The 12,108-nt window shown below is 40.2% G+C and overlaps 1 protein-coding gene across 2 annotated transcripts; it reads right to left on the bottom strand.

The window, feature by feature from the left end:
• Positions 1–1,192: 1,192 nt before the first annotated feature.
• On the bottom strand, positions 1,193–11,719 carry ampd1. Of its 2 annotated transcripts, XM_041054692.1 has the most exons (17): positions 11,568–11,706; positions 10,268–10,279; positions 9,184–9,192; positions 8,133–8,298; positions 7,759–7,906; positions 6,574–6,739; positions 6,246–6,465; positions 5,719–5,848; positions 5,001–5,195; positions 4,598–4,729; positions 4,152–4,315; positions 3,790–3,916; positions 3,366–3,529; positions 3,007–3,127; positions 2,273–2,446; positions 1,850–1,960; positions 1,193–1,638 (listed from the first exon to the last, which is right to left on the bottom strand). In XM_041054692.1, the coding sequence occupies exons 1-17, from the start codon at positions 11,587–11,589 to the stop codon at positions 1,483–1,485; spliced, it is 2,217 nt and encodes a 738-aa protein (XP_040910626.1). In that variant the 5' UTR covers positions 11,590–11,706; the 3' UTR covers positions 1,193–1,482. The 2 variants fall into 2 exon arrangements, with proteins under 2 accessions (XP_040910626.1, XP_040910635.1); XM_041054701.1 differs by lacking the exon at positions 10,268–10,279 and having other exon boundaries at positions 11,568–11,719.
• Between the last annotated feature and the right edge of the window lie 389 nt (positions 11,720–12,108).

Genomic DNA, 12,108 nt, shown 5'->3' with positions numbered 1-12,108 from the left:
AATGTCATAAAAATGGTCATAGTATAGTAAGGCGTCAAAATCGGCCAAAAAAAGTCCAAATTTTTTTTGAAGTCAAAGTGTCATAAAAAACATCATAGTATAGTAAGGCATCAAAATCGGCCAAAAAAAGTCCAAAAATTTTGTTCGCCTCAAAATGTCATAAAAATGGTCATGGTATAGTAAGGCGCCAAAATCGGCCAAAAAAAGTCAGAAATTTTTTTGACCTCAAAATGTCATAAAAATGATCATAGTATAGTAAGGCGTCAAAATCGGCCAAAAAAAGTCAAAAAAATTTTTGACCTCAAAATGTCATAAAAAACGTCATGACCTTTGTTTGATAATTTTGATGCCTTACTATAGTATGACGTTTTTTATGACATTTTAAGGCTTTACTAAAATATGAATTTTTTGGGCAAATTTTGATGCCTTACTAGACTATGACGTTTTTTTATGACATTTTGAGGTCTTACTAAAATATGACTTTTTTTTAGCATATTTTGACACCTTACTATACTATTACGTTTTTTTTTAACATTTTGAGGACTTACTAAAACATGACTTTTTTTGGCATATTTTGACGCCTTACGGCCGTTTGATATTTTTTATGAAATTTTGAGATCTTACTAATAAATTAATTTTTTTGGCATATTTTGACGCCTTACTACATTACGACGTTTTTTATGACATTTTGAGGCCTTACTAAAATTTGACTTTTTTGGCATATTTTGACGCCTCAGTATACTATGAGGTGTTTCATGACATTCTGAGGTCTTCCTAAAATAAACAGCCCGCCCCTGATCAATAGATCCCAAAAACACAAAAATGTAAAACCATGTAAATTATATGTTTTTTTAGGCTGTAATGTTGGCTATTTTAACATTCGGGTAAATGGATAATTGCTCACTTCTGGAGCCAGCCCCCAGCGAGAAATGATCCTCACTGCTGAAACCTACAACTCTTGCCTTGGTTACGTTCCACTCTGTGCCACCTGCAGCTGCGAAGACATGCTGCTGCGGTACACTGATACTGCATTTTATAGGGTAAAAAAAGTTTATGATGAGCGTCTGAAGGCAGCGGTGCCACTACCAAGTCACAAAATCACCACAACTAGATCCTGCTGTCAAATAGTGTTGGGATGTTACATAGACTAAATTATGAAATGCAACGAAGTGGCAGATACCACACATAGAAATTTGTTTTTTCACATTTTATTTCCTTTCATTCTCATACATGATGTTTCCCCATATGGAACACACATACTGTAATGTACAGAGACAATAAGACAAGATGTGGAGATGATGTACAGTGAAGACAATTATGAAAAAAGTTTCTTCTTCCAAAGGAGAGAACATCAGTGTGTTAGAGGGTCAGTTTCTTTAACATTCACTTGTTTAAGAGTTGCTGTGAAAAACAAATTTAGAAACTTTTCAACATCACAGAAAAGATGAGTTTGAACGGGGAGTATGTCGGATTTGAGTGTGTTTACTCAGTCTTCAGGCCCTCCTTGATGAGGTTGAGCTCATAGCACAGGGTCTCAAAACGATATGCCATACGGATCTGGGCCACATTGGTCTTGCGGATGTCATTTCCCTCTGGGCCCTCCTTCAGGTAGTCCTGACCCAGGCAGTGGAGCTTCTCCTGGAGAAGAAAATCACCAACACGGAAAGTGATAAATAAAACCTTTGATTTAACAACCTTCTGTGTGGTGTGAGGATAGAATCTGCGTAATTATATAATATATCACACTTTTTTTCACCAAAGATGCCAGTGTGAAAAGAAAGAAAAATCTCACATGCTATTTATTACATGTTAACAAGCCAACAAAGCACCATTCCATCAGGTGTTTTACCTCATGAGACATGGCACTCTGCAGCACACTGTTCCTGGAGATCTCACACATGTCGCAGGTGCTGAGCTTGAATACCTGGGCTGCAATGGCGTACTCTTCCATAAGGGGCTCCTGTGGACATGAAGGCCAATCATTAACATCATTAAACAGTTTTAAACAATTTTGCGCACATCTAAGTCTGCATGCTCGACATATGACAGAATTCTGTTTATGTGCTTATAATGAATGTTCACTCAATGCCTATTCTGTTGTATATTTGTTTGACAGTGCAGTAGTATGACTATGGAATTTGAACACAAAGACTTGCAAAGAAAACTGAAATACACGTCTGTAGATGTACATCACACAATGCCCATTATTCACAGCACAGTATGCACTGTTGTCTACACAATCATCAAAGACCTTCTCTCCATGTGCTCAGACCTTGGTGTAGTGGAACTGCATGGGGTCGTCAGTGGACAGAGACACAACCAGGCCTTTCTTTTGGAACTCCAGCAGGGGGTTCTTGGCGTACTCCAGGAACAGGCTGTTGTTGCTGAGAGGGGACATGGCAATTGGGACCTGGGCCAGGAAGTACAGGTACTGCAACACAGGGCTCTGGTGGTGCAGGATCGATAAATAGATATGGTCAGTTTACAAGATCAGGCCGAGTCAACTTGACTGAAATTTTTACTTTTCTTTTTGATAATAAAGCAGATTACTTAATGTGCAATGACGACTGTATTAACTGCAGGATTATTCATGGGATGAATCTTAAATCTAAGACTGCTCTTGACATTACAATATCAGTTTTTGAGAAGTCAAAATATCGCCTTACAAGGTTTTTTTTAGAAAACCTACTGTCAGTTAAAGATTGTTGCAATAAGCCAATAATGGTCAATACAGTTAAGGCCTGGAGAGAATTATAAGGTTTTGAAGTAAGATTCAGGATAACATCAACTTTTACGTTCTCCATTGTGCTTTAAAGAAAGACTATGTAACTTATGACAGAACAAACAACACGTTCATCTTCTCTTATCATGGTTAATATTGTTTTTTAGAATGACAGAAACCTGGGTTAACAGGTGTGTACGTGTACTGCTGAATTACTGGTTTAATTACAGTAAGTGAGACACTACATCCAAGCTTCCATTTTATCTCATAAAGAGAGGACTGACCTTCTTGAGGTTGAGGCCGTGAGAGATGTTGTCAGCAGTCATGAAGGCAGCCAGCAGATGGGTGATGGCACCAGCCTCACCGCAGTGAGGCCTGAACATGAATGTGTTCATCCCCCTTTGTCTGGAAAGCAGAAGGTAAACAAGTATTATACTATAGAAAGGATACTTGTTGTTGGAGGAACTTACTGTGCTGTAATATGCACTCACTGTGAGATATTAAGAAATAAGGGGAACTATCATGGATATGAACACAATATGACAAGGAAACTCTCAGACAAAACATCAAATACTGAATAATCATATTCCTGCACTGCAAATAAAAAATACAAAACTGTGTGTACGGAAACAAAGTTACGTACCTGCGGAGCTGGTTGAGCACAGCAATGTTTGCATACATGTAGTAAATGTAGTAGGTGTATGAGGGGTTCTTGGCGATGTCCCACTCCTCTGGTTTGGGGCTCTTAGTGGAGAACATGTGGCCACTGTGCTTGGACTCATCGTCCACACTGTCGAATCCTGTCACCTACACGCCAGGAGGCAAAGGGTTAATTTTACAAACTGCCAGATGACATTTCGAAAGAACAAGCATTCATGTTTGAGATTAAAACTGATTATGCAAATCTTCTATTAATTTTACTACCAATATGTCAGTTGTCCAGTTTCATGTTGATGTTTTTTTTCTTCCTAACAATTGTGACCTCAATTCATGGCTCAGAAAAATCCATCTTTCGCCAAGGTAAGATATTGTTTCTTGTTGTGTCCTTTTTACTGTTTCTGACTCACATGCTTGAGGAAGATGCTGAGCTCTGGGTTAGACTGCGGGTCAATGGTGGCCTGGAACACGGGAAGGAAAATGTTCTCCAGCATCTTGCCGAAGTGGGGCACAAAGTTCCTGCCTCTGAAGATATCACTGAGAAAGAAGAGGGACAAAACAAAGTAATTGAAATCTGAATTCTAACCATCGTTCAAGCTTACAGGGGAGCATGTGATACTCAGAAAATAGACTTTGGTTGGAGTATTGAGTGTTTCAAATAGTGTTGGCAAATTAAATGCTATACTTTATCCACGAGAGGATAAATAATTTTCTGTCTGTCTAATTGTTGGGTCAGGTTACATGTAGGAAAGAAGAGAAACTGAAAACGTACTAGATCCTGGGTACTTGAATCATCCATTTGAGGTTCGGGGAGAAGACTCTGTGCTTGACGAACCAGCTGGAGAGCTTGTGCCACTCGTTGGCGTTGCAACCATAGATGGACAGACGAGGCTCAGCGTACTGGTATTTAGCCTCCTCCAGATCACTGGCTACTTCCTGGTTTATGCAAAGGTCAAATCAGACTCAGATCACATAAAGTTTCTGGTCATTCTACATGATCTATTTGTCCAATCAGTAGTAGAAAATCAACAGTTTTTTTATTCTGTGTTATTATTCTGTAAGTGTGTCTGTGAACTGGACATCAATAGGGTAGAGGGTACAGTTATGTTGATCTTCAACTGGCAGAATCGCCATCAATTCATCATCAATACCTTTTTATGAAGAAAACCTTTTTATGAACTCTTTCTCCGTACAATATCTTATTACAGAGACACTAACTTTGATAATGGTGGCAAAGTACTCTCCATTGATGTGGTTCTCTGTCTTCAGGTACAGGTCACGCAGCTCGCTGGCTCCCACAGGGTTGTACTTAGCATTGAACTTATCGAAACGCTGGAAGGTTTGTCTACCCTTCAGAGAAACAACAAAGAGAAGAGATTTAGATCAAGGGAGGCTGATTGAAGGGATAGAGCAGGAGGATCAATATACTAATATATACATTTAGAAGCCGTTATCCAAACTTTAGATTTATATATAATGTATTTATTGTGTCTCCTACCACTCTGTACACAATCCTATAGTTTTAACAACTCACAAATTTCATGGCAACTCTACCTGTAGCTATGCACTGTTTTTATACTGTTCACATCTTATGATAATCCACTTCCACCAAGTAACGTACAGCGTGCACATCCAGTGAGTCCACAGTGAGGTCATAGGGGTGCAGGTTGAGGGACTGAAAGAGCTCCTTCATGGTGACCTCCTTGCCTTTAAGGTTGTGCACGACGCGGTCAGCGTCCACACGATAAGACTTCTTGATGAAGCGTAGCAGGTGCTTCTGGTTCATGCAGGCGGCAGCGTGGATGTGGGTGTCAACCTGGAATAGCAAGGAGAGCATATAGAGTGGATCACTAAGGATTTGGGTTTACGTCCTGTAATAACCCTGCCTGGTCACTAGATGGAGCTGAGCTCATACAGAAGGTGGAACTCATCATTTCTGTGCCTATGAATATATTTAAAATAAACTCAATCTTATAAAATGTGGAGTGCAGTGTATTTGAAGGCGGTTTCTCAAACATTTAGACTCCTGAATTAAATATATAAACGCAAAAAATCTTTGAATCTGATTGTTGCCTAAATTTCTAAGATGTGCTGTACAGCACCTCCTTTAAAAGTCAGTGTAAAGACTTTAAATGAGGTCAGATGGAGGAAGAGCGCAAAGATTTCTCTTCCCCTCATCTAAAATCTCATCTTTGTGTACATGTATTTTTGTTATGTCCCTCCAAATGAAAATGACAAGAGGTATAGGTTTAAAGTTGATTTACCATTGTTGTTGCAAATCTTTTATGATTTAAGCTAATTTAGAAGCAGTGAGCGTATTCAGTGCTGTTCATGGCTACCTTCCTACAGTTGTAGAAGTCCCTGTGGGGGTTCATCTTCAGCTCCTTCAACTCCTCCATCTCATTCAGCATCTCATGCACGTTGAACTTGGATGTGAGGAACTTGAGACGGCGGTGAGTGTAAGTCTTACTGCAAAACAAACAAGAGACATGAGCTGCACTATGAGGTGATCTGCAGCTGTTAAATAGCAACAGTGTTTTGATAGTCACATCAGTTCAGTTCAGTTGTTTTGTATTCATAAAACATGTTGGTGCTACTTCAAGAAATTAGGAGAACTTGGATAGGTGCCTTGTTGTTGTATGTTATTTAGCTTTCAAGGATTTCAGGACCACACACTGAGCACTGAAGATAAGGTATTTAATGGTCAGTCTGTCTTGGGGGTCATTTAAAAGAAGGCCAATAAGTTATCGGTTGAATGTGGTAAATACATGATGGGGTTGAACAGAAATTGGTTAAGTGTGAAATCATGCACGGGCATTTTGAAAAGTGAGATAATTTAAGTAAACAACTCTTTTAAACAACTCACGTTGGGCCCTGTGCGATGAGAGCAATGAGGAAGTTCATATCATCGATGAAGGTGGCGTAGTCAGGGCAGGGCAGGTCTTTGGGCTGATGTTTGTCCGCAGCTGCAGCGTTGTTGTACACATAGATGAGACCGTCCTTCATACGAGCAACATAGCCCAGATTCTCTGGCAGGTCCTTGGTATCAAAGGGGTCTTCCCCATTCTTTGGAGGGGCTGTGAAGACTGAGGATGTATATGCACAATATAAGTATTACATATATAACTTATAACTAAACTCATTTATGTAAACCCATTTCTGTCACCCTTAGCCTGATCTCCTTTTCTCCTCACCTGGCTGCAACTGATCCTCAGGTTTGAAGGTCTCTCCCTCGATCTCACGCAGATACTGGGAGGCCGTCCGTGGGAAGCGCTGATAGGCCAGCCTCATGTACTTCTCCCTGATGGTCAAGGCACGGTACAGACCCTTACAGGACAGCTCAAAGTCATCCATGGTCACCTGAAAAGCAGATAAATGTTGCCTTAAAACAACATTTTATGACCGAAACCTTAATCACTGAACTCAATCACGGAGCTCAAAAGATCTTAAGTGCATTTAGCTCATATGTGTTTAATGGAAGCAGTGTTTGCTTTATTGGTTTTAGCTGTCTGTTAAAACAAAAAAGCACAATAGGTTTAAATGGACTTGAGATAAATAAACAAAGTGGAAGAAGTAAATGTTCATTTTATTTTGAACATCTTAGCTAGCCTAACAGAAAACTATGTTACAACAGTAAAATAGCAGTAGTCAACAGTTTTCTGTACAAAACTTTTTCCTGCTTTTTCCGACATTTTGTATGACATGAATAGTTATTTGCTCACTCTGATATTATGCAATATGTTATTGAAAACAGCACACCTGAAATGTATATTAACAGATTAACAATCAGCTCCTCCAAAGTGTTTCTTTCTTTGTAAATGTCAAACCCACAGCCATGAAACCTAAACCCTGGCCTGCTCTCAGATGAGCTCCATTCATGGGCCTCTGTTAGTGGGAGGCAGGCTGAGAGGCCCCTGACCCACAGACACTCACACAGTCAGTGAAATTCAAAGTCAGCACCTCCTGCTTCCATATCAACTTGACTCAAGTCTAGTAAAGGAACTTTCTGTAGCATGCAGGAATACAAGAGGTGAAACTTAAACAGCTTCTGCTACCACACACTGTGGAGCATCATACAGGATTTCAGATAAACCGTTTAATATTTTATCATTAACCTCGTTTTAATAGGTTATTTTGGGGGCAGCGGGAAATGATCGTATTTGCTTTCTTGCCCAGACAGTAATGACTGATACTGTCTCATATCTGTCCATTCATGACACAGCCAGGACAGCTGATTCCTCTTGTTACCAGTCTTCACTCTAAGCTAAGCTGATTGGTATCTGGTTGTTGCAGCCTTACCCTGAGAATGGTATCTAATATTTATCCAATAACATTTTTTTCCTTTTAAGTTCAGTGAAATGAATTCAGTGAATCATTACCCCTGAGGCGTAGTCTCCAATGATGGCCACTCTCTGGAAGTCAGGCACTTCCAGGTACGTGGGTGTTTCCACCTCCACTGAAACTACAGGGGCAGCAGTGGCTTGTGCAGCACCTGTAGGCACAGTCATGGTGCGGCAACGCTTCTTGCTGCGAATAAGGAGAGTTGAGGTGGTTGGCTTCATCTATTGTCAAAGTTTCTCAAATGTTGGTTATGAAAACCAATCAAATTACTCTCAATAGTCAATATCAGGCGTATAGTGACATTTTTGTAGTGTTCTCTCAGGGAAGCTTCCGGTCCTTAGATGCTCTAAACAGTCTTGTTCCACGTAATGACATCAGGCACAAACTGACAATGAATAATTATCTGTTTTACCGTTTCTCAGCATCATCTTCAGTGTGCAGATGGTGGGCCATCTCGAGGTGGAGGATGGGACAGTCCTCAGCCACATCAAACATGGAGATCTCATCGCGGATGTTCTCGTCTTTGGTCTCAGACGCAAAGACCTTCTCGGCGAAGGCTCGCATCTTGTCATCGGTCTCTGTCAGACACAGCAAAAGGCATGCTCTGTTATTGATAGAAATACATTCTGCTCCCACCGAGTCATGCTGCACTAAACTAAACAGGTTATGGCTATGAAGCAAGCCACAAACAGAATTTCTTGCTATTCTACTCTGCATGATTATGGCTGCAGAATGACTTCGGTTCATGATGAATGATTTCTGGATATGACATCCTACAGCTATGACGTACAAAACATTTGCCTTACCTAAACTGATGTATACAGCAGTACAGTACATGCGTTGTATACATGTCCAAAGATTGACTCATCCACTACAAATCTGCATCTGTGACCTCCAGTTTGGGCTGAAAACATGACGTCCCATGCATATAGAAGAACTACAGCAATGAAGCACTGAGACACACAATCAGCTCAACTCAAATTGATACCAGATGGCAAAGCCTTTCTTAATGTATGTTCAGTACAACTCCAGACCCAGTTTTCTTATCATCTTTCATTATTTATTTTGCATTTTATGATTATTTGCACCCCATCAATCAGGATGTTGGTGGCTCTGTTATGGACGTAAATGGGATGTTCAGAATTCATCAATATGCTGAAAAAAAATGACAGGAAAAGAGGGTCAGTGTCCAAAATAACTGGAGTTGTGAACCAAGCTATGAACAACAGTGCTTCAACAGGTGTTGAAGCTCCATAAGAAATACAATGACAAGACACACATGAGCACGATAGGCATTACTTGATGCCTGCTACAGATAAATAGTCTCTAGGTCAAACTCTACTTGTTACATGCACTCACTACCCAAGACCCAAGGATTTCTACTGTAAAACAATAACTTCAATATGGCACATATCACACGACTAATCTGTTTTTGGTTTACAGTTGTCACCCTCCATACTTACTCTGTGGACCTGATTATGCCCAGCAAGAGAGTGGCATCACCCAGAATAAAACCCAAAAAAGAGAGTGTTAGAAAAGCATGGGTTAAAACATGTTATATTCAAGGTGTTATACATGAAGATGTCCATCCCTTTACTGTGATCTACAGTAGATGCATAACAAAATGCCCCATGTATCTGCAGTATGCATACATAAGGAACAGTGTACTTGTACTGAAATATTTATCAGTATTTACAATATAGAACATAAATTAGAAACACATGCAATAGTATATGTTGAAGACATGAAAGCTATGAAATGACACACTGGGCCAAAATACATAAGTGGGAATGTGAGTGTAAATGGATAAGTGCGATTAAAACATACATTGTGAGGATGGACAATGGAGAGGACACATGGCTGTTAAAGGGAATTTACAGTCACAGTTTAAATAAAGTTGGACACAATAGCTGAACAAAGTCTCGGTAACTGCATCTTCATGACACATGCAGAGATGATTTTCTGGCCTCAGTGCTCCCGCTGGAGCCACAGGTTTTTTAAATCAAATATGTAGGATATTCAGGTGATGTGATTCCATTACTGCACCTTTTCCATTTTTAACATCTCCATGCATGTGAAGATGCATCAAATATGTCTCCCTGGCATTCAGGAATAGTTTGTGCCCATCCTTCCAACAAATCTGAAAGTCAGTTACGTATTGTTTGTGTGCTGCTTTGCATTCACATGGTGGAATAGTCAGCGAGCTACCTGGCAAAAGTCATTTATTAATGTAAATGTTCACTTTCAGTTCAGTTTTGAGTGGTGATGCTGCAACATCTGATATACAGACAGTGTAACAAAACTGAGAAATGATACTGAATGTGAACACTATATTAATAAATGGTGTCCCTTTCCACTGCATTTCATTACAGTCTGTTTTAAATAAAACAGACAATCATTTACTAAGATACAAACTACTAGGTTGCATTCAAATACACTTTGGAAAAGGAATATTTGATGATGTGACTGTCTCACATCCATACAGTAAACCATGCATTTGCAATGTCTCTCAAACCCCTGAAAAAAATGTCCCAGCTCCATACTTACTTTCTCCCTCTGCTGAATTAGCAAAAAGTCCCAGTCAGTGTGGGACGGTCCAGGTTAGAGGGAAACAAAACAAGTGTGGTTACGTCTCAAAGCAGCAATAACACGGAAGCAAGTGAGGCACACACATCCATAGTGAGTCTGGTGGATGTGCAGTGCCCAAAATACTGTTTCTGGGAATTCTGAATGCTGCGGCACAATTTGAATCCCATTAATCCGACTGTTTACCTTTGTAGATAAAACCAAAACTTTGTGCATGGATAAATACAATTAGAGATAAGTAGCACTTTTTTGTGATGCAGATAAACTGACCCTTTGATATTAGCCTCATCTGAATGTGATCAGTTAGACTTGACCATTAACACGGTTGTTGTCGGCGCTCCACGCCTGTTCTGGCTGATTGTGAAATTTGCCTGCGTGGACTTCATGACAACACTGGTGTGAAATCTCTGCAGTCACATCAGAATATCACAACAAGTGTACACAATCCCAAACATGTTCTGCACCAATACCTGCTAAATCACTACAACCTAACCCTATTAGTTGTGATGTCAAGGTCCTCAGACAGCAGCTGGTTAGACCATCACACTTCTATTTTTCATCCTTTGAAAAACTCCCGATGGCATAATGTGAGTTGCTGGTTGGCCCGCCCCTGGTGGACGTAAACCTATAATTAGCAACCATTACAACAGCATTTAGAATAGCAGCAGTGGGAGAGCTGAGGACACAATACAAGAGGGAACATAAGGAAAACTTAAAACTACACAGACTGAGCAAAAGTTGCTGAATGACTGAACATCACGCACTTGACCTTGGAGAATGAATCTGCTGATAAATCACCTCCATCAAATGTATTCTCCTGAAATTTTCACTTACTAAAGCAGATGTACAGCCTTAGGGTTTAATGAAAAGATTCTGAATCCTCAGTTGAGCTCAAGAAAGGGCTAATGTACAGAAATTCAAACCACTCAGCAATTTGGTGCGAGTGCAAATCACACAGGAAATATGAAGGTAAAAAGTAATTTTATTTAAAAACTGTTCAGTTCTGGGAAGAAGACTCCTTGTGGTGTCAATATGTTAGTCAGTATGTAAGCTGTATTGGAACTATATGCATTTTAGCGGTAATAAACCTGTCAGTGAAGCTGTCAGTGCCATCCATTAGAGAACCAAAGTGGAACTGGCAAACAGATGGGAATTTATTACCTGAACCGTTGCTGATATTCTGAACAGGAAGGGGTGTGACCCCTGTAATACACATTCAAAGCATTTTATCAAAGTTTTGGGAGCTCTCACTTCCACTCACCTGGCACTAAGACTTTAGGCATGGTGACGCTCTTCCAGTGAAACGCTCCCTGAGGACTGGTAAAAAGGTGGTCAGCCACTGGACCACTGTAGTAAGGAAGTGTGGAGCCCTGAGCTTGGTCTGTGCAGTATTAAGCTCCCTCTGCCTCACGTGTAACCAGAACCTGCCGTGTCCACATGGGGACAGGCCAGGGACGTAACGGGGAACTCATATGGGTCCAACTCTATTTTAAGTTGTCTATGTGCACCCAGGATTCACTAACGGGCACAGTGTGTAGACAAAGAGACGGGTATGTGTGTGTGTGTGTGTGTGTGAGAGGGGACTTGTATTATATAACACACTGATATCTGTACAAGTTGCTCTGCACATGGTAGCTGGGTGATTAAGTGGTTGCTCATGAGTTAATCTTGCGCAGATCCACCCTTGTCTATACAAAGCAAACGCAGCAGATAAAAGATGGTTATTATTGCTGTTGGGTAAAAATGTCAAGAAAATAATAAATATTTTGATGGTGTTTAGAAGGTGTAATGCTGTCTTTAAC

The sequence above is a fragment of the Toxotes jaculatrix genome, chromosome 2, assembly GCF_017976425.1.
Source record: "Toxotes jaculatrix isolate fToxJac2 chromosome 2, fToxJac2.pri, whole genome shotgun sequence".
Taxonomy (NCBI): Eukaryota; Metazoa; Chordata; class Actinopteri; family Toxotidae; genus Toxotes; species Toxotes jaculatrix.
Note: the sequence above shows the minus strand (reverse complement) of the source record. Positions and strands in the feature narration are given on the sequence as shown.

Excerpts from the sequence above, each read along its gene's own strand:
- ampd1 (XM_041054692.1), bottom strand. The coding sequence starts at position 11,589 with ATGCCTAAAGTCTTAGTGCCAG. Across the intron at positions 4,730-5,000 it reads ACTCACTGGATGTGCACGCT|GGTAGACAAACCTTCCAGCG; the intron begins GTACGTTACTTG and ends GTTTCTCTGAAG. Across the intron at positions 1,639-1,849 it reads AGAGTGCCATGTCTCATGAG|GAGAAGCTCCACTGCCTGGG; the intron begins GTAAAACACCTG and ends TTTCTTCTCCAG.